Below are 18631 nucleotides of genomic sequence, written 5' to 3' on the forward strand. Positions count from 1 at the left end.
ACACTAAACAAACAAACCCTTATTTTCGCGTAAAAAATCCCTTATTTATTTGCCGTTCCAATTTTACCCATAACTTAATCGTTGCAAAGTTTTCTCCAAAGGTAAATCCTCTCTCAACATTTCTCTAGCAATGCAAATTATACATTTAATACAAAATATCAATGATAATTTGTATAAAACTGCTCCTTCTAAATATAATTTTTTTTTTTTTTTTTTTCTGTTTTATGTTGCAATTCTAGCCCCCTCATAATCCCAAATCATACTTAAAATAATGAGTTTAATAGCCTTAGATCAATATTACATCTAACCATTTTTTTGTTTCAAATATATACACAGTATCCAATATATATAAGAGACAAAACATAGTATGATATATATATATACACACACACACCTCTCTCTCTCTATATAAACGAATATACAATAAAATTTGAAAACTCTCCCCAAGTAGTTGTGCTACTATTTAAATTTTGATGGAAAAACTTTATTCCATGAATGTTTTATTGAAAGATCATTGAACTTTTAATTTGGTATATTAATGCAAGTCATTTTTGTATGTGTATGGAAATGTATGTGTATATATATATATGGTAAAATATTTGATTTTTCTTTCAAAGGGTAGTTTTGGTATGTATAATCACTTTCTTTTCATTTTCATGCTATCCAAACCATCAAACTAATATTTTTCTATAATTTTCTTGATAAATTTTTCATGCTAACCAAATGAATGCCAGAAAATCTCTTTTCTTTTCATTTACTTTTCTTTTCATTCACTTTCTATATCTTTTCTTTTCTTACTTATTTCCATCTAACCAAACGGAGCTTTAAGAAAATCCCAACCCACATATTTGATCCAATCCGTTATTCTACATATCCGATCTGTTAATCCATGGATAAGTGGGAGATTAAGATTTTTTCAATTCGTTAAGACCGGACCGAATTAGTATTAATGTCTAATCCGATGTAGCCACCCCTGTCCCGAAATAAACTTTCCTGACTCCAAGGTGACATCATATCATAAGATATTTTAATTAAAATAATTTTTGCATGTATAATAAATAATAAATCAATTTTTATTTTATATCATAATTTATCGAATTCATGTTTTTTCTTAAATTTTAAATTTAATGTAAGGTCGTATTGGTATAATGTCGCATCCATTATATGCATTCTTACAGAGTCTTTGAATGAGTAAAAAAAGGTCCCCATCCTTCACGCGTCTTCATATAAAAGTCATTATATATATATACAGCTATTACTAGAACAACCACCTTATATTCATATAGATAGAGATATTTGCGATCGAGAGAGGAAACAAGAAGAATTTGTAGAGAGAGAAAACAAGAAGAAAGAGAAAAGATGTACGGGTTCACGAGCGTGAGCTCGAAGGGGGACATAGAGGAGGGGACTCTGTACCCAGGTCTTGGCTATGGCGAGAACCAGTTGCGATGGGGTTTCATACGCAAGGTCTACGGCATTCTCTCCGCCCAGATCCTCCTCACCACCGTCGTCTCCTCCGTCACCGTTCTCTACTCTCCCGTCAATGAACTCCTCAGAGGAAACCCTGGCCTTTTGCTTTTCTTCATGTTCTTACCCTTCATCCGTAAGCCCTAGATCTCAAAAATTATACATTTATATATAGTGCGTATCTGAAATTATATTCCTGTTCTCTTTCTATTTTCTATTGATGATCTACTCAATTGCTGTTTGACCGATCATTATCTTGAGGGAGTTTTGAAAATTTTCTTGAATTGCAATTAGGGTTTGCCCTGATTTGTATTTCAGATGTGATCTTTTGGGTTTCGATCATTATTCATTTTCTTTTTAGATTTATAATTTTTATGCTGTTCTTCTTGAGTTTCTTCTCCGAATTGCTATATAATAAAATAGTAAAATTTATTTCTATGTATATTTATATACATTTTCTTATATATATATGTATGTATATACATTGGAAAACATATCATTTCCTACATATCTTAGCTTTAGTAAATGTTTCGCAGACGAGAAAATACGAAATTTCCTTGTTTGTGTTGATTTTATTTTATTTTTTTACTTTTTGGAGAGTCGGTTGGTGACTATCAACATCATCAGCTAGGCCCTCCCCTGCCTTCACCCTCCCCTGCACTTCTGCATTAAATTTTTTTTAGTAAAATTAAAATAGCAACACTCGGGCATCAAGATTCTCATTACTAAGAAAGACAACTGATAAGATAACTCATTCTTGATCTTGTTTTCTTGATTAATGCATGTGTAGTACTAATAGTTAAGTCATAACTCTAGTATATAAATTTGAAACCAAATGCTGTTAAAAGTCTTTGGCTGCAACTGTATGTTGGCAATTATGGACGGCTAGAAATACCTGGATTTTCAAGAATCAGATGTGGGATGCCACTGAGATTGCAAGAATAGTTGGTTCACATTGTATGGTGTTTATGGAGGTTGTGGATACCTCTTTTACAGGTTCCAAGAAATCTTGTTATAGGTTCAATTGATTCTTCATCCAGTTATTCTTGGATAAAGCCACGGCATGGTTTTTTTAAAGTCAATTCCTTGGAGGCAGGGGGTGGGATTGTTGTTCGAAATAGTTGTGGCATAGTTGTTAAAACAGCTATGCTTTTTTTCTGCAATATCCTTTACAGTACTGTTGGAGAGGCTTTGGTCTAATGGATCTGATATTTGAATCAGATTCTGAGATTTCGAAAAGGCTGTGAATGGGAATGGAGCTTGTTCCATTTTGTTGTCCACTGTGATAGAAGAGATTAAATCATGCTTCAGCAATGGCAATCTTTTAAACTGGTTTATGTACCATGAGAGGCAAATGGGGTAGCTGATATTATGGCGGGCGATAAATTTCATGTAGTTTTCACAAATGAATTTCCTGAGTGTATAGTTTCTAATTCTCTAGGTGATGTACTTTGATCTGATTTCAGTTTCTTGCTGGTGAAAAAAAAAAATAAAACAATAAATCTAGGATGGTACTGTATTAAAGTCAGTTGTAAAAGTCATTGATAAGAAAGAAGATCAATTTGGGTTTTCTTTAGTATCAAGTAGTTTCTTTTCACTGGCAGTGGAACTGTAAAGAAGTGTGCCTTTATCTTAATTTTTTGTCTGAGGTCTGATTTACCTTGGTACCTTATGTAATAGCGAGTAAATGATTTTGATAATATTAGCAACAGCAGCAAAATGGTATTTCTATTTTTTTTCAATGTGAAGTACGGGAAATATTTTGTTTGAATCTGTTTAAAATCCATTCATGCTTTCTCTTGTCTTGTATGAAATCTTTTTGGGGTGAATGATATTGTTAATGTTCTTTCTGTTTAGCAAGGATTAATTCTATACTTGTATATTTAAATTTCATACTGAATTTTGTTTTATGGATGAGCTTTTAGACTTGATATATGTTTCTCAGGAATGGGAATATATGTAAAATATATCTAGTACCTGGGAAAGTAAATGCATAATAACCAGTGAAAAATTTACCTATGTTGATGTAGATATAGCTTATCGATATATTGCTACAAAAAAAAGACAAAAAGTGCAACTATGGTTTGGAGGTATGAAAGAGAAATAATGGTATTCAATGTGCCCAAGCATTAAAATAGACCATCCTGAGTAATATAGCAGTAAAATGTCCAAACAAATGCATGGACATTATGTATGCAATGTTTCTATTAGTAACAGCCATTATCTCACTGGGTTGTGTACGAATTATTTCTTTGAATTTTTGTGGATGGTTATCAGATAGCTACATGTTAGCCATGATTTACTAATGAACCTGAATTTTATGCAGTGTTGTGGCCCATGTATGTGTATCAGCAAAAACATCCACTGAACTTGATTTTCCTTGGACTCTTTACTGTGTGTCTGAGTCTCACCGTTGGCGTAAGCTGTGCTAATACAGATGGTGGGTCTCCTTTTCCTCATAGCTTAAGATGGGTGATTTGTTTTCTGCATGAGTTCTCCCTAATTTTATGATTTTTTAGTACTGAGTACTGTTTGATTTCTTTTTGCATTGGGAGTTTGCAGGAAAAATTGTGCTTGAAGCCTTGATTTTAACATCAGCAGTGGCTTCATCCCTTACCGCCTACACTTTCTGGGCTTCTAAAAGGGGCAAGGACTTCAGCTATCTTGGACCAATTCTGTTCACCAGCCTTATTGTCCTCCTCTTAACCGGTTTTATACAGGTTAAAATCCCCCCTTCCAAAATAAAATTCTTCCTTGCTATCCAATTACGACGACATGCATCTAACCTAGTGAATCTTGAAATATTCTGCAGATGTTCTTCCCGCTTGGGTCTACCTCTGTTGCTATATATGGTGGACTCAGTGCTATAGTTTTCTCAGCGTACATCGTTTATGACACGGATAACCTGATCAAGCGATTCACATATGACGAGTACATTTGGGCATCAGTCACTCTCTATCTGGATCTTCTGAACCTGTTCCTTTCCATTCTGCGAGTGCTCAGGCAGTCAGACAGTTAGTTCTATGGTGCACTCTACCTACCTGCGGTTTGCCTGAAACTATCATTCGGTTAATATGACGTTTTTCCATAACTAAACACCTCTGTGGATATGATATGCATCTCTCCCTTTGCACTCATATATTACTGTTGAACAATACGTTTGTGATTTTAAGTCTTGCACATCTAACACTTGAGTGGCTGTTTTTGCGGTTGCTTGCCTATGTTAATGTTGAATGAATTTTCTTTTTCACCTTCTTTGCATCTTACTGTGCAGTTTAAGAAATAAACTACTACTTGACTGCGATTCTGCATGAACACAAAGCACAAGGCAACTATTCGACCTTGTGATCAGTTTATGAACTAATTTTCTGGACAGAATATATTTTTAGGTATGAAATTATTAGGAATCATATAGCTGTATATGTATACTGGGAGGACTTGTGAGCCTGCCCAACAGGTTAATTGTGGTTGAAACTGAAGAGAATGGGCTGTCAGTTTGGCGTTGTTATTACTCCTAGTTTGGCTTTTTGGGGATAAATGCCGGGGATGGGAAAACTTCATTAACATGGAATGCAGGTTTTATTCTCCATAATCCATAGGAAATTGATATTCAGGCTGATTTGTTTGACCTAAAACACTAGTTGAAGCCTTATTTACCTTTGGTTCACTTGAAACAATATCTAAAGGACAAAAGTCCTTCGGCTAGGGTTTTAGGTCCGAGCTATCGGCCAAAGTACCATTGTTCTAATCAATATTGCCTAGCCAAGCTCTACTTTAATTCCACAAATGTGTTAATTAACCACGGAGAAGGTTGGTTTACTTTGCTCTTGAGAAGATCTTTATATGTTAATATTCGTTGTCGTGTCTTAGAATGAAGGCACTACAGGAAAAATAGTACTCTCAATGCGGCTAAATGAAGTAGGGTTTAAGTTAAATGCAATGGTCCTGGAATGATTCCCATATAGTATGATGGTTTTGGAATGGCGGAGACTCATTGTGAGTTCCAATTTCATATAAGAACCGACCGGGTACAGAAATGCAGGCAAACTAAGGGAGTGGGGATTCGAACACGAACATATCCATCATAAAAAAGTCTGGAGTGGGGATTTTCGAACACGAACATATCTATCATACAAAAATCGATTGGTTATAGAAACGCCTAGCAAACTAAGGGATTGGAGATTAGAACATGAGCGCATCTATCAAAACTAGGTGGAGTAATGTTCTGACTCATAGATGCATAGAAATACATGGGCCGGGTAATGTCTGACTCATCAATACATAGAAATACACGCCATTATATTGAAAACGGCCCAAGATTCGAGTTCAGCAGCAGCTTAGAAACTGCAATAATTAAAAAAGTTACAATACTATTACGTGCAACGGCTTTTGGATTGGACTCACCAATATATATTGGTGAATTCCAAATTCAGAAGAGAACCGGTTGATTACAAAAACCGGATTTAGCCGTTACGTTTAAAATGGTCCGGTTCGGTTCAAGCCAACAACAACTTCGTACCTGTAGTAATTAAAAACCGAGGCTTTTCCCGGGTCAAACTAGATACACTCCAAATAGATGTTGGATAAGTCGGGCATGCCAAGTCATTAATATGCATACCTTGTTAATAACCAACTTGCTGCATTCACACATAAAAAGAAGAAGGGTAAAGTGCAAATAACCCCCTGAACTTTACTCTCTCTCCCTAAAAACTCCCCTGAACTTTTATTATTACAATTAGCCCCTAAAACTATCAAAATTGTTGCAAAAGTTTCCCACCGGCAAGGTTCCGTTTGATTCATCCGGCTAAATAGGAGCGTGATCATCAAATGCACAGGCTGTAAATTTAAAATGACGAAGCTGCCCTTGCTACCTAATTATCACCAAATGTTAAAAAACTGTTAGATGTATAAATAAAACAAAATTTCCAAATTTATCTTACTTTCCATTTTTTATTTTTTATTTTTCCAAATTGAAGAGATCACCAAATTGAACCCGAATCAATCGTTGAATGTTGAAATCCTATCCATACAAAATCGCGATCTCTGTTTGGAAGGAGAGGATAAAAAAAAATTCCAAATTGATGATACTTCCCAATTTTTCTTTTCCCAAATTGAAGAGATCGCCAAATTAAACCCCAAATCACTAGTCGAAAGTTGAAATTATATCCTACCAAATCTCCATTTCTGTTTGGAACAATTCGAATGTGGAGAAGGGTGGAATGCCTCCATCTCCCTCTGGTTTCATCATAGATCCAGAAAATCCAGATTTATTTGTTCATCTTTTTTACCACAACTTAGATCAAGTTCTGATCAGCAATCTTATTCCCGCTTTAGATCGATCTATTGATACGTCAGCAGCACCGAGAATACATCCCTCGCGATGTGGTCCAGCTTAATTAAATTATTGTATTTTTATTTTATACTTCCAAATATTAAAATTTTTCAATACGGAGTAAAAAAATAGAGACAAATATAATCTAGCCCTATAAGGAGCCTCTATATATATAATATGACAAATATAAAATATAAAATATAAAAGAAGAAAATTATTCTAATATGTATGTTAAAAAGAAGAATTTTAAAAAGTAGAAAAAGAAAAAGGATAAAAAAAGCAGAGAGAAAAAGTTAGATTTCCATCGAGGAAGGAAAATTTGATTTTTTTTCTTTTAAAGAAATTAAAGGATTTAGAAGAATAAAAGAGAAATTAAAGAAAAAGTTAAAAGATAATTTTAGAAACTAAAATATTTAGGGGGCAAGTATAAAAAATTTCATATATATGGAAAAAAAAATCAAGAAAATACCAAATATATTGTAGAGGGCGGGGCCAGGCTAGGGGCATGTGCCCCCCCTAGGGCCTACATTGGCTCCGTCCTATATATGAGCCTATGGTTCACGAACATATACAAGCCTAAGAGCCTATGTTCACAAGCAAAAATTAATTTCTGTGATGAGCCTACGCGAACCGAGCCCAACATTATTCAGGATCGACTCTTTTGCTTAATGAACGAGTCTGAGCTATTCAATGAACAAATCGGTTCATTTCCATCCTTAATATGATTTCACAAATTTATCATATTTTTTTTTTGCCACTGACTCTCCCCATTGTATTTTGTTTTATTTTTACATTATTTTAGAACTTTCATTTCATTTTTATTTTTATTTTAAAAAAAAAATCATAATTGGTAATGTTATAAGGTATGAATTTTTATTTATTTCATCCTTAATTATATTATCATTTATTAATTTTGTAAAGGTATAATTACTAAACCTTTTTAACAATAACACCAGTTTAAAATTTATAATTAGGTAATTACTTCTGCTAAATGGTTTTAAAAAATTCAATAAAAATGACACACACACACACACACACACATATATATATATATTTTATTAACATATATTATAAAAGTATCGTATTGGTGCATTTTGAGACTTTCTTTTAAAAAAAGCCAAAAAGGTATATTGACAGTAAAAATTAATTTTATTACTTTCGAAAAAATGTAAACAATTCTTTAGAGGGATTGTGTGAGTACAAACTAAGAAAAAAAAAATATTTTAATAATTTTATGCAAGTCCTAGAAAAATGTTTTTATTTAATTTTTATCTACAAATTTATAGAATAAGTAAAAGAGTGATTTTGTCCATCAATAAGTTGACACCATTTAATCTTGATTTATAATTGGTCTCTTGTACGGTTGACACTCTTCGGTGGTACCCATGAATTATTCAATGTTATTGAGTTGTTTGTAAAGTAATCGACGGCCCCAAAATTCCGGATCCACTGATATCCAACTCGACCATGCCAGATCCACTCAATATTCAACGTGAGATCCGACTCGCACCACTACATGATGAAGCCATCACTGGGACATACCCAGCACCAGGAAGCAACTTTTTTTTGACACTAAGGGCATGTTTGACAATTGTTTCTGCTTCGAATGGTATCAAAACAATTATGAAAAAGAGGCTAAATCAAAAACATTGTTAAAAAAAAAAAAAAAATTAAAATTATCATTTTAACTAGTCATTTAATTTTTCAAACTTGCACTAATTTTCATAATTTTGTTTCTAAAAATCTTACAACTATACATTACCAAATATGCTTCGGAATAGTATTAAACATTCTTCAAAATATAAACATTATTTCTGGTCAAAGCAAAAACACAAACCAAAATATAGTTGTCAAACACACCCTAAATTACTAAATGTCTTATAATTAGTGGGCTTCCAAAAAATCCATTTTGTGTGTGTGTACAAGAACCTAATGAGTTAACTTTGTTGAATAAAATCCAAAAAGCTTTTCTTTTCTTTATTGGCCTTTGCTGAGGGTATGCTGTGTACCTTTAATTCTTATTTTTCTTTTTTTATTACAACACCAATTATGAAAAAATATATATATTAAAAAAAAAAATGTGAACCTAATAAGAGAATTTTACCCTTTTTTTTTAACTCCCACCTTGCACTTGGGGAGGCTCTCAAAAGTCAAACCCTCCACCTTTCACAAATTGAAAGGAGAGGAAACCATTGACCTTGCACTTAAAAAGCTGGAGAAAATATTACTACTAAGTTACTACCCATCTTCCATAAGGAGTCCAATTAAAAAGGTAGAGAAAATACCAATAAACTATTACCCATCTTTCATAAGAAGTTCAATTAAAGCATATGTGTCATCATTGTTCTTGCAAAAAGCAAAAAGGCTAGTATGCTTTTAATTCAAGCAAGGAATGTGAAAATATATTTAGAAAGCTTTTTAAAAGGTTGGTTCGTGGTTGTTAGGCGCTGAATGTTATACATTTTAGCCTTTTTATTTGTATATTTTATTTTTTTAATAATAGTTTATTTATGATTTTACATTATTTTATTATTTTTATTTATTTCAAGGCTTTAATTGTAAAATCAGTCAAGTGATGCTGAGTTTTAAAAGACTACATTTTGTGGGACCGAGCAATGTTGAAGATCGAAGTCTAATTATATTTAAAAAATAGTCTAAAAAAAGTCATAAGTTAATGAGAATGGAAAGAAGAAAAAAAGAAAAAATCCTTCTCCAAAAACGAAACTATCGCCAAAGTTGGTAATTTGAACCCATTTTGGTAATCTGGCTATATCTCTCTCCTGGAGTGTCAAAATAGTTAAATTCCCGCTACAATTTTCTTCGTCTTGCCCTTTTTCCTTCATTTGGACTCCAAATAATGCAATTCTTGAGTCCATCTTGATTAGTTTTTCATTATCCTTCCAACAGTGTGCTCGGTGGCACAAGTAAATGATGGAATCTCTAAACAAGCAAATGTTAGAATCCAACAAACAACTCTTGACATCATTACAACCCACTCTCCAATTCCCAACTTAGCAGACTAAGTTCCCAACTTAGTCGGCTGAGTTCCTAACTTACGTAAGTAGAAGAGAAAAAAATAACAGTCAGATATCATGGATGCATGCAGAACCACAAAATCAACTGGGAAGTAGAATTTGTTAACTTTGATGAGTATATCCTCAACCATGCCCTTAGGTGTTTTGATGGATCTATCGGCTAATTGAAGCACCACCGAGGTTGGCTTCAATTCATTCAATCCTAATTTTGAAGAATTGTGAACATATTTATTGCTCTGGAAATTTGATGGTTGGTCTTGAAATTATTCATACAGGCATTTGTAGAGATTTTGACTTCCAGATGGTAAGCTTCTTGTATTCTCAGTATTTAACCATTCTCTGCTTCTTTTAAGCACAGGACTCGGACATTCGCACTCCTACACAGAAAAAGATATTGGTATGACATGCGACCTTGTCAAAATTGGGTTGGAAGTCTGTACGAATTTTGGAGTCCTTATGTGACAGAATTTCTATGTATGTCTTTTATATAAAAAAGGGAACTTTAGGGAGAATCTTTTATTATTTAAAAGGAGTCCTCTACAACATTGAGGGATCATACAGAGGAGCTTGAGGCTGAGATCAGAGAGGAGCATTCGGCAGAAAGAAGAGATCGATCCATGGCGGTGAATGTCTTCCTCAATCATGAAGAATTCTACTCCAGTCATGCTTGGCTAACACTTTGCTAAGGTTGTGATGTGGCCTAACTTAGCACACTGGTTTGATTGTATTTATTTATTGGATAACAATTTTTATCATGCATGATTGTGAAATCTATAGGATTTTTAATTGACTTTTCAATAAGAATCGGTTTTAGAGTTCTAATTCAATTATATATATTTTTCTATCTTGTCTTAAATATTTTAATCTTGTGATTGAACACAACTCATTCACTTCTTGTAGTTGTCAATGAGATGATTACACAATGGTATTTCTCTTAACATAATGTTAGAGATTTGATGAATTATGTCTAGAAAAGATAAACCATGCTACACCCTAGAGTAAAATAGATAGGTCGATGGTTTATACCAATTGAAGATAGTCCATACTTAGTTTTAAATTATATTATTTTATAACTAAATTAATATGTGCTTGTAGCTATGATTTATTCCCTTTGCATGTTATATTGTATATCTCCAATAAATTGATGCAATTAACTGGTGGTGCGACGTTAGTGGTGAAATCATTTCCCTAGTTCTCTCTCTCTCTTTTTTACATCTTATTTAATTATTGTTCTTTAGTTTATTTTATTTTTTTACTTAGTTAATTTAAAATTAATCATCACAATTCGATTATATCATACTTTCAAGTTAATTTGGAATTTAAGAAATCTATTGACAAACTTAATCTACACAAGTTTCTTGGATACGACACTGTTACAAGTAAGCCCTATCTGTAAAGATTCATGCATTTGTGAGTGATATATATAAATCTCACAACAATAGTTGAAGGTGAAATGCAGTGATCAATTTTGATAAATGAGAAGCAGAAAGAAGCTCTTAGCCAGATTTGGCCACTGACAAGATGTCTGGGAACATCTAATAAAAACCAATAACTTCAAGCATGACATCATACTTTGAACAAGAGGACTCAAAAGCACAAGAATTAAAAAGGTTCCACAAATGGTGAAGAACTAGGCGGAGGGGGACTCCTGTGACACACCGGCTGCAGGACCAACTAGGTAGCTGGTAATGCCCATATGGAGAAGAATTTCTAAGTTCAAGAGTGAATGAGAAATGTTTAAATCAAAGGGAACATGCCATTATAGTAGTACATGAATGCACATGTAGAAGACTTTCCTGGAAGGCAAACAGTCAATTAAGTTTGAATATCAAGAAATGGAAATTCAAATTCATTTACAAATCAAAGAATAGCACAATAACTGCCACAAATGGACAGTTTTAATGGATTCCTATCATGTAACATATAACTTCAATGTGTCTACTGCAGATCATTACCTAGCTATTAAGATCTGAAAACTTAATTGGAAAGGGAAAATGACCACTCGGAATGTCGCATTAGGTTGAAAAATCAGGGAATTCAAGAGGGAATTCAAGAGAAAACAGTTTAGAAAATGCTACGACAATGAAACAAAACACTAACACAAGTAAATTGCAGGGAAAAAGTCAACCAAGCACACGGTTTTGAAATATCATAGATAACAAGTAATCTTTCCCAATGAACACATTGAAGATATCAAGCAAATCCATGTCTACACATACCCAAAAATTTTCACTTAACATAATAAAGTAAACAAATGAAATATGATAATAAAACGGATATATAATTGCTCGAGCTTGTTTAATAGATACAAAAGGAACACATTTACATTATGACAACAAAGCCACCAAGTGATTATGGATTACCATCAAATCATAAGAATAAACAGTTTTGAAAAGTATTCCCATTAGAGAGAGTAAACAATGACTCAAGAAAATATATTATCTTGAGATGTATAAATGATCATGACTTAACAGGCAGAGGCTCATCATCATCTTCAATATCCCAACTCAGGTCTTCCTCTTCTTCAGCAACACTCAGCCTCTTCCGCAAATCAGCTCTATTTGGACTCCCACTTGCAGTCACCTTAATCTCATCATTGTTCCCGAGGTCTTCAATCTCATCCCAACTCAGGTCTTCTTCTTCCTCGTGCATTGAGGGTTGCGTAGAAATAACCGAAAAATCACTATCTTTGCAAGACCCGCCGTTATCTGCCTTCCCTTCTGAACCCAATTTTTCATCAGATTTTGCCTCGAGTTTATTGCCACTCGATTCAGACTCATCAACCACATTCTCACCTTTCAATTCGGAAGAAACCCCCTTCTCATCATTTTCTCCTTTCAAACCCTTCCCTTCACTTTCAACCACAGAATTCTCAACCTCCTTTCCGGAAGATGGTTTCTCTTCAACTTCTCTTCTCGAATCACTCTTCAACTTAGACTTAGACTCGTCACTCTCTTCATAGTCATCATCATCAACATCCCAACTCAAATCCTCCTCCTCTCCCGAAATCGCCCTCTCCACAAGCTTAGCTCTGGCCTCCTCTGCTTTCTTAATCTTATATACCCTATAAAAGTATCGACTCCAAAACGTTTCGCGATCAACCTTACCCGGAACAATCTCATTATAGATCTCTTCAATTACTCCATTTTCTTCAATTAACTTCTCAATCTCCTCACCCTTCTCATCCAGCACAAACCCTAATTTCCACTCATTGTACTCCTTCAAATCCTCTGGTTCCTCACAATACGTGTTCATATCACATTGAATCGCACGAACCTGTGACTCAAACCTACTGTAGGGTTTCGAATTCAAATTTAAATTGTGCTCATTACTACTACTAATTTGTTTGGAATCAAAGGAATCGGTATCAGAATCATTATCCAGAATCGAATCCTTACCTTGAGCGATGATCACAGACACGGAGTTCCCGAAATCGTCGATCGCCTGGCCGACGGACTCGAGGGACTCCTGCGCCACTGCTGCGCCGGCCTCGAGAGACGTCGGGAGGTCCTTGACGGCTCGGCTGGCGACGCCGCGTATGACGGCGGTCTCCTTCTTGAGACCGGAGCCGAACTCTTCGAGATCGCGACGGTAGGTTTCGATGACGGATTCGGATCTGGAAGCTAGGGTTTTGATCAAGCTGCTGCCGAAGGTCCAGGCATTGGTTATGGTCGAAATTCCAGGGTTAGGGTTGGGGTTAGGGCCAAGATCAGGGTTAGGGTTTGATGAGGGTTCTGGTTGAGGATCGTGATCATGCGATTGGGGTTTGGGTGGTGAGGTAGGTGTGGTTTGGGAATCTGAAGGAAGTTCCAGATCGTCTGAGAAAACGGTTTTGAAGAAATCCATGAAAAGAGAGAAGGAAAATGGAGAGAGAGGCTCCTCTTTTAAAGTTAATTGTAGCAGCTGTGAAGAGAAGGAAAATCAAATCGCTATCTATACTACTTATATATATCTCGAGAGAGAGCTTAAATGAAGTTTTAAAAATTGAATAGCACCAACAATTATGGCTGGGATAGTGCTATTTTAATTTTAATTTTAATTTTTAATTACAATTCACATTACTTTTTAAAAATTAACTAAGACAAATTGATCCATTTATCCCATTTTTTAATACAATTTAATACAAAAAAAAAATCTATTAACTTATATAACAGAAATGCCCCTATATATTCCAAATCACACCCTCTTTCATATATCTCCATCTATTTACACAAATATGTATATACGAATGTCTTGGTACGCGCCTCTGTTATGATCCACCCCCAAGAAGACTGTCGATGATAACGAGGAGGACCCTGCCTCGTCCTCAAATCCCGTCGCCCCTTCCACCGCCGTCCAAGTCGCCATCGTCATCGCCGGCGTGCCCCCTCAAGTAATCGCAGATTTCCTCACCGATCCAAAGCGTCAATGCGTCGAGGATGTACAATTGCTTTCTTTTACTTTCTCTCTCAAACATATATATATAGGGGTTCCTCTTCCAGTTCACAGTACTCCAAATTCACCCATTTGACAGCGAACCAAGCATCCTCGAAGCCACTGACAGAAGGATGAAGATTCACATTGTCAGTTTTGGGGCTGTTTAAGGCATTCGGTGGGCAATGATCGGCCGTAGACAGCGATCGACATTGGTGACAATCCAGGAAGACTCCAGTGAAGGCACAATGGTAGTCGCGGCGTGGCTATTGTCGCTGTTGGGTTTCCTGGCTTAGGTTCTGAAGGTAAAGGTGGGATGGGTTGAGCGTTTGGGGTTGCGATTGGTGTTTGGATTTCAGATTGTGTTCGCGATGGATTTTTCCAAGAGATTAAGGGTTCAGTAGGGTAGGGTTTTGTTTGGATTGAAGATGATATATATATATATATATATATATAGAACAACAATTAAAAAGTTGATCAGAGAGAGAAAGTTGGTGAATCCAATCCATAAGCACGTTATATCCGGGTATAGGCGTGTAATTTGGGGGAGGGATGCTGGTGTTTGTTGTGTGTATAAAAATAAATAAACTTTTTGTTATTCCTGAACAACGGCATGTAGGGTGTGTTTGGTAGGGTTGATTTGGAGGGATAGAAAGAGAAAAGAAAAGAGAGGATAGTGTAGTGTGTGTTTGGGTAAATTAAGTGGAGGGATAGGGAGGGATAAGGAGAGATAGGGAGGGATAGCATCCCTCCCTATCTTTCATTTGCTTTCTCTTAATACCAAAATTAGCCTCCACAAATCAATACACAGATTTATTATTCCATTCAAGTCCCGTGATTATGAAAGGATAAAAAAATAATGTCTATTATCCTTTCTTTTTTTTTTCTCTCCTCTATCTTATCCAAACAAGAATAACTATCTTTTCTTTTCTCCCCTTTCTATCCAAACACAAATAGAAATTATTCCTATCCTTTCTTTTCTTTTCTTTTCTCACTAAACTATCATTTTTTTTCTTTTCTTTTCTCTCATAACTAATACTATCCAAACACACCCGTAGTGTTTTCGTTTGCAGTCACCACGAGCATAACAAACAGAGAAAATGGCTGATGACATATATTAATCGTCTTTGAGTGGGGGTGGTGATGGAGGTGTTGGGTCGGGGTGGTGTTGGGTTCTCGTGCTTTGTTGAGAATGGCTATCAGGGGTGCATCCACACAACAATTTCTATGGGTCACTTGGCTGTATTTTTGTGAGTCAACAAGAAGTCAGAGGAGTAGATAGCCATTTATATCTGAAAAGTGACATTTAGGGTGTATGTGACATACAAATCCACATAAAACTTAAATTTTAAATATGTAATTAATATTATTGAGTAGGTTGTATAGTGACTTGGGATGACCCCTAATTGAAAGATCAAACGTGAATGGATAACTCAACTCAACAAAGTCTTGTCTTAACTGCGCATTAGTGGCTACTTGAATCTTGTTTATCATTGTGGAATGGTCTCATGCTTAGGGATTCTCGTCGCCGTCGAGGGTTCTCCGTGATTAGAGGTTTGCTTGTTCTATCAAGCGTCGTGTTTTTGATCTTCTGTTTGGGGACGGTTTTGTGGCTGTTGTTGGTTGTTGAATCTATTTCTCCAACTTGATCAACCGGTTGCTTGTTCCTCACTACTGTCGAGGTTTTTGTGATCAGCGATTTGCTCGATTTCTCGAGGAGTGGTGTTACCTGATCCTTTGATCCTCTAGTGTTGTCTCTCAGGTTTGATTTCCATATATTTTTCTCCAATAATTTTATTTTCTCTTTTCCATCCATCCACTCCCCTCCTTTTTTTTCTTTTTTTTTGTTTTATCGTTCTGACTTTTGTCTTCTCTTTATTTCTTATATCGGCCTTTTCCGATTGCTGATTTCTTTTCCTTCCTGTTTTGTTGTCCTCTTATTTCTCTCTGATTCCTTCTTCGACTGTCTTTCCTTTTCTCTATCTTTTGTTTTGCGCCGACTTTTTTCCCCCTTTTCATTGTTTTGTGCCCTAATTTATTCTTTTGTCTTCCTCTCTTCTGTAATTCAACTGATCGTTGTGTGCGCTTTTTTCGATTCCAATTTCATTATCTTCCTTTCGCTTTTCTCAACATCTTATGAAGATTTTAAGTTGGAATTGTTAGGGAGTGGGAAACCCTCTAACCACTCGTCAATTAAAGAAATTGGTGTTTCACCATTCTCCAAATGTACTTCTCTTACTGGAGACAAAAAATTCTGGAGTTTGTATGGAGCGGATACGGCGACAATTAGGGTATCGACATATGTTGTTTCAAGACCCAATAGGTACTGCAGGTGGAATTACAGTGTATTGGGATGAAGATACTAACCTTCAAATTTTGGATGTTAAAGAGTTTCAAATTACTTGCAAAGTTAATGGGCAATCAGTTGGAGAAGAATGGTGTTTTTCCGGTGTTTATGCCTCTGTGGATGACAGGCAACGTATGGAGCAGTGGCATTACTTGCAACAACTTCAATCATGGCTATCACAACGATGGGTTCTAATAGGCGATTTTAATGATTTATTGTATCCAGAGGAGAAATTTGGGGGGCAACGGAAGCAAGGTTGGTAATTAAGAGTGTTTCGAGACTTTGTGGAGCAATGCATCTTGTTGATTTGGGCTATTCTGGTTATCCTTTTACTTGGTGTAATCAGCGGGATGGTAATGCCAATGTTCCTGAACGGTTGGACAGAGCACTTGCTACCCATGAATGGAGCACTCATTTTACTCATGCTTCTGTTTCCCACATCAGTATTTTCGGTTCTAATCATTCAGCTATTGTGTTGTCTTTAACTTAGCAACTGGTATACAACGACAGAAGTTTTCGATTTGATGCTCGGTGGTTGAAATCTGATGCGTGTGCTAAAATTATGGCAGAATATTGGCAAACAAGTTGTCGAGGTATGCTACAATTTTAATTAAAACATAAGATTAATACTTGTAGACACTCACTCAAGAATTAGAGTCATCATACACACTGGAATTCACAGTTCAAGATTTGAGACCTAGAAACTCAATTGAAGCAGATGAAGAAGCATCCAGGAACTTTCAATTCGGTTAAGTATCATAAAATGGAGAAGGAATTAGGAGAGGCATGGAAGGTTGAGGAGTTGTTCTTGAAACTAAAATCCAGAATTGATTGGTTGAAGTTAGGTGATCGCAATACAAAATTTTTTCATTCGTTTGCTTTGAAACATCGCCGAAGGAATGCTATAGGGAGATTGGAAGATGAAGATAGAAATTGGTGCTTTAATGAAATACAAATTAGAAATATTGCTAACAAATTTTTTCAAAATTTGTTCACTTCGGATGGAGTTGCAGGTTGCTACAGAGCTTGAATTGTATCATGCCATTATGGAGATAGGGGCTTTTAAGGCACCAAGTCCTAATGGTTTAAGTCCTATTTTCTTTCAGAGTTTCTGGCATATCATTAAGACAGATATTCTACAAGCGTTTAATGACTTTCTTCATAGCGACCAGCTTCTCAAGAGCCTTAATGCGACCAATATTGTTTTTATTCCGAAAGTAAAGGTACCAACAAAAATCTCACTTTCGTCCAATCTCTCTATGTAATGTTATTATTAGAATCTTTACTAAGGTTTTGGCTAATAGGTTGAAACCATTGATGTCATCAATTATTAGTCAAGAACAAAGTGCTTTTGTTCCCAGCAGATTGATTACTGACAATATTTTAGTCGCCCATGAAGTGTTACATTATCTTAAACGCCGTAGGGGGAGAAACAATAAATACATCGCAGTGAAATTGGACATGGCTAAGGCATATAATAGGGTGCAATGGGGATATTTGGAGTGGGTGTTGCTCAATTTGGGTTTGTTGTGTAACGACCCGGTCATTTGCCTTCCTTTCCTTTTTCTTGAAATTTTACGAATAATTTTTTTCCGTTTAATTTTCCTTTCTAAGCTCTGTTTCTCGTCGCTTAGTGTCATCTCGAGTGCTTGGAAATGATTTCTGAGACTCTCTTCCGTGGATTGACAACTTCCTTTGAGGATCGAGTCAATTCTGCATTTTCACTTTTCGGACACTATACGTCTTTCGTCCTTTTCCCTGTTTCTGTCTTTTCCCCGTTTGTCACTTGTTTGGAAAAACCTCACTTTTCATGCTCTGATTTAGTTTTTGACTTCACGTGCCTTCATCTTGAGTGGTTTCCTCGAAATACGTATCTTCACTTTTGCAAGAAAGTACTCTGGTTGCTCCAGGTGTCCATAAGGGCATGGATGCACAATTCTTCAGAATTTTTTCTTTTCTTGGGGTGTTTTTCGTAAATATCTTTTGAAGATATTTTATTTATGGGGTATCGAAGAAAATATCTTTTGGAAGATATTT

At 35.5% G+C, this 18631-nt stretch overlaps 2 protein-coding genes across 2 annotated transcripts; one reads left to right on the top strand and one right to left on the bottom strand.

The window, feature by feature from the left end:
• The first annotated feature begins 1259 nt into the window (after positions 1-1259).
• LOC132296211 (BI1-like protein) lies at positions 1260-4717 on the top strand. Its single transcript, XM_059794429.1, has 4 exons — positions 1260-1603; positions 3794-3907; positions 4030-4187; positions 4280-4717. The coding sequence occupies exons 1-4, from the start codon at positions 1360-1362 to the stop codon at positions 4484-4486; spliced, it is 723 nt and encodes a 240-aa protein (XP_059650412.1). The 5' UTR covers positions 1260-1359; the 3' UTR covers positions 4487-4717.
• Positions 4718-12094: 7377 nt separating this feature from the next.
• On the bottom strand, positions 12095-13808 carry LOC132296222 (uncharacterized). Its single transcript, XM_059794436.1, has one exon. The coding sequence runs from the start codon at positions 13678-13680 to the stop codon at positions 12295-12297; it is 1386 nt and encodes a 461-aa protein (XP_059650419.1). The 5' UTR covers positions 13681-13808; the 3' UTR covers positions 12095-12294.
• Positions 13809-18631: the final 4823 nt, after the last annotated feature.

The sequence above is a fragment of the Cornus florida genome, unplaced genomic scaffold, assembly GCF_030987335.1.
Source record: "Cornus florida cultivar Cherokee Brave unplaced genomic scaffold, ASM3098733v1 CherokeeBrave_3.0.0_Hap2_Chr01, whole genome shotgun sequence".
NCBI lineage: Eukaryota > Viridiplantae > Streptophyta > Magnoliopsida > Cornales > Cornaceae > Cornus > Cornus florida.